The 3,183-nt window shown below is 50.0% G+C and overlaps 1 protein-coding gene across 1 annotated transcript; it reads right to left on the reverse strand.

The window, feature by feature from the left end:
- Positions 1 to 1,566: 1,566 nt before the first annotated feature.
- Positions 1,567 to 2,296, reverse strand: LOC124697654. The gene has a single exon (XM_047230210.1). The coding sequence runs from the start codon at positions 2,208 to 2,210 to the stop codon at positions 1,797 to 1,799; it is 414 nt and encodes a 137-aa protein (XP_047086166.1). The 5' UTR covers positions 2,211 to 2,296; the 3' UTR covers positions 1,567 to 1,796.
- Between the last annotated feature and the right edge of the window lie 887 nt (positions 2,297 to 3,183).

Genomic DNA, 3,183 nt, shown 5'->3' on the forward strand with positions numbered 1-3,183 from the left:
TGCTGCATCCCCACCATCTAGGGGAGAACCGGTGCGAGCTCGGTTTGCCAGCACCTTCGCCACTAGTTTGGCAATGCCATGGTTAAGCTAATGGGCCTGAAATCCCGAATCTCCTCTGCGTCGTCCTTCTTTGGCAGGAGAGTGACGAAAGCTTCGTTGATCGATCCGAAGCCACGGCTGTCCTAGCGGGAGAGGGAGTTGAAAGCTTCCATGACGTCCGCTTTAACAATGCTCCAACACGTCATAAAGAAACAAGCTGAGAAACCATACGGCCCAGGACACTTGTCAAGCGGCATGTCCTTGATGGCTGTTCACACTTCCTCCTCCGTGAACACTCCGTCGATGTGTTGGAGGTCGAGAGAAGGAAGCCCAAGGTAATCCAGATCCAAGGTGAAAGGCCTATTAGCCGCGTCGCCCAATAGGTTATCAAAGAAAGAATCCACGGCCTCCACCTTCTCATTGTGTTCAGTGACTCACACATTGTTAACGACGAGCTGTCCAATGAAGTTCTTGCGTCTTCTGTGGCTCGCATGAAGGTGAAAGAAACGTGTGCATGCGTCACCCTCCTGCAACCAAAGAACACGGGAACGCTGCCTTGCAATTGTCCTTTCAAGTGACGCCAAACCCAATAGCTTCTTCTTAAGCAAGCGCTAAAGGGCCTTCTCCTGTGCTGACAACTGTCGGGATTCCATAGCGATGCTGCTGAAGTGCTGATGCAGGGCTGTTAGACGATGATAGAAAACGAAGCGCGGCAAGGAAGGGGAATTGGTGAAGGCTCACATCGCTTGCTAATTCTTGCCCGAGACTCCCGTGAATACAGGTTGGGAAAGAACATGATGCTGAAGTGCTGATGATTAGTATTTAATGGCCACTGAAGCTACGCACATAAGCAGATTGCTCTGCAACATGCTGCTGAAGTGCCGATGCAGCAGCGTTAGACGATTATAGAAAACGAAACTCGGCAAGGTTGGGAAAGAACATGATTGTGCAACCCACCCTGTTACCTGCAGATTTTTCTGGAACCTTACCTTTCTTCATAAGGTATTTGTGGACCAGGTGCTGAATTCATGTATGCACAAGTGCTCCCATGTTCGTCGGTGTGGCGTACCCGTTCTTCCAGGCCCCAGGTGGACAAGATGACAGATTTCCGGGTAGAGATACGTAGCTTTCAGAGTCCAAATCATACAAAACCCTACTACGTCCGAAAGGAAAGATAAGGAGGACAAGTGTCATGATCATCGCCCGCCCCATAGAAGGCTCCAGCCCATGCCCCTTTCGTGCTTTATCTACCTACTGCTCGTATCTTCCTTTGTACAGATTCTATGTATGGTTCCTCCCACCGACTGCCTAATCTCCAATTGGACACGAAGATATATGTTCAACAACGAAGTAAAAAAATCCATTTAGAGGTAAAAAGGGATAGACAATCTGAATGTTAGACCTGAATTAGTACACCGCATCAGGCGCCAGTACCTCGTAGCATGCTTGCAACAGAGATCATCTGGCTAGGTACTTGTATTTTTAAATCGACTGAATGATTGAGCATACAAAGAACGAATTCCCAAATAAGAACCAAACCGGAAACCGATTAATTCAGTATACAGAAACCAGAACAAAAAACCAGTACAGACAGTAACTCTCAAGCTCTATACTAGCTAGCAGAATCTTCATCTATGTACAACAGGAACAGGAAGATCAAGGTATACATACGCGCAGGTGCAGCAACGGCCAGAAAGCAAGGTATATCACAGGCGTATCGTATCGACCGATGGTTACATACACGTACTCAGTAGGCACTAGGAGCGTATCAGGGGATTCCACATGTCGGTGAAGGTGGAGTGGTAGCTGGCGAGGACGAGGAGGAGCACGACGACCACGGCGACGCCCCACGGGGAGCTGCCCTCGGAGGGTGCGCCCTGGTAGCCGCCCCCTCCCCAGCGCCGCTCGGTGGGGTAGAACCCGAAGTATCCCTCGAAGCTGTCGACGGAGGAGATCCACTTGATGATGAGGACGAGCGCGATGGGGATGCCGAGGAGGATCCAGCTGAACTGCTCCGCGGCATCCTCCATGAAGTCCTCGTAGCTGAAGAACCACGACACCCCCAGCAGCAGCGCCACCATGCCCAGGATCAGGATCACCGGGTACGGCAGCGGCGACAGCGTGAACGCCTCCACGATCGACGACTCCCCACGCCGGTCGTAGTACGACATGGCTGGCTAGCTGATTCTTGGCTTGCGAGCTGGGGAGAAAAGGAGCGAGAGGTGGGGGAAAGAGTGAGGAGGCGGTGGGGATAACTGCTAGCGTGTCGTGGCCTCGCGCGCGCGCCTCTTGTATTCGCGTCTCGTGCGTGCGCGTAGAAAGTTGGAGTCTTTGGGCTTGTGGACTTTTTGTGTGGCTATATAGTGCTTTACCTAGGGATTAATCATGGAGTATGTCGATCGAGTGCTCTACCTCTGCTGGAGCTATTCGAAGATGTCTGCTTCAGGTACGCCAGTGGACATCGAACGGTAGGGGCAACGGATAGGTAGAGCGTCCGAAAAGTCTCCGAGCCTCTGGAGACGTGCACAAGCGGCGCTACCTGCGCATATATTATTCCTGCTTTCTCGGGAGCAGATGTCGTAGCACGTAGTACCATGTTTGGGAAGATGGTCTCTTCTAATTTTCTTCCTAATTAACAATACTTACGATGCTGATATGTGGAGTAATTTACGAGCTGATGATCCGACGTACGTGGTGCAAGGAGAAGCGTACGATCGAGATGCTAAGGAACGAGTGGTATGTGTAACGAGCTGTCGAATACTCTAGATAGAACCTACAAATGGAGCTTTCTCGACTGTCAAGTCAAGTATCCCAGTGCCCAATAATTGAGTGGCAAGTGCTCCTGGATCATTCATCCATCCTTGATTTTGGCCTAAAGGTGAGGGAAAGTGAGACCAAGCTTCAGATCTTCTACAACCATAACGTTGCAACCCAGACTGTAATTTCCAACCATGTTATATATAGGAGCTTCCACACACAAGGAAACCTATAATTTTTCGTGTGGCTATTCTTTATTTTTGAGGGGAAAAGCTCATATATTACTCGTAACCAATGTTTACATCATCTTTCTTAGCTAGATCCACGACAAGAGCAGGCAGTGGTTCAAACGAGAGATTGCACACACCTGAACTACTAGCTAGTTTG

Source organism: Lolium rigidum, chromosome 3 (genome assembly GCF_022539505.1).
Source record: "Lolium rigidum isolate FL_2022 chromosome 3, APGP_CSIRO_Lrig_0.1, whole genome shotgun sequence".
NCBI classification, from domain to species: domain Eukaryota; kingdom Viridiplantae; phylum Streptophyta; class Magnoliopsida; order Poales; family Poaceae; genus Lolium; species Lolium rigidum.

Excerpts from the sequence above, each read along its gene's own strand:
- LOC124697654 (XM_047230210.1), bottom strand. The coding sequence starts at position 2,210 with ATGTCGTACTACGACCGGCGTGGGGAGTCGTCGATCGTGGAGGCGTTC.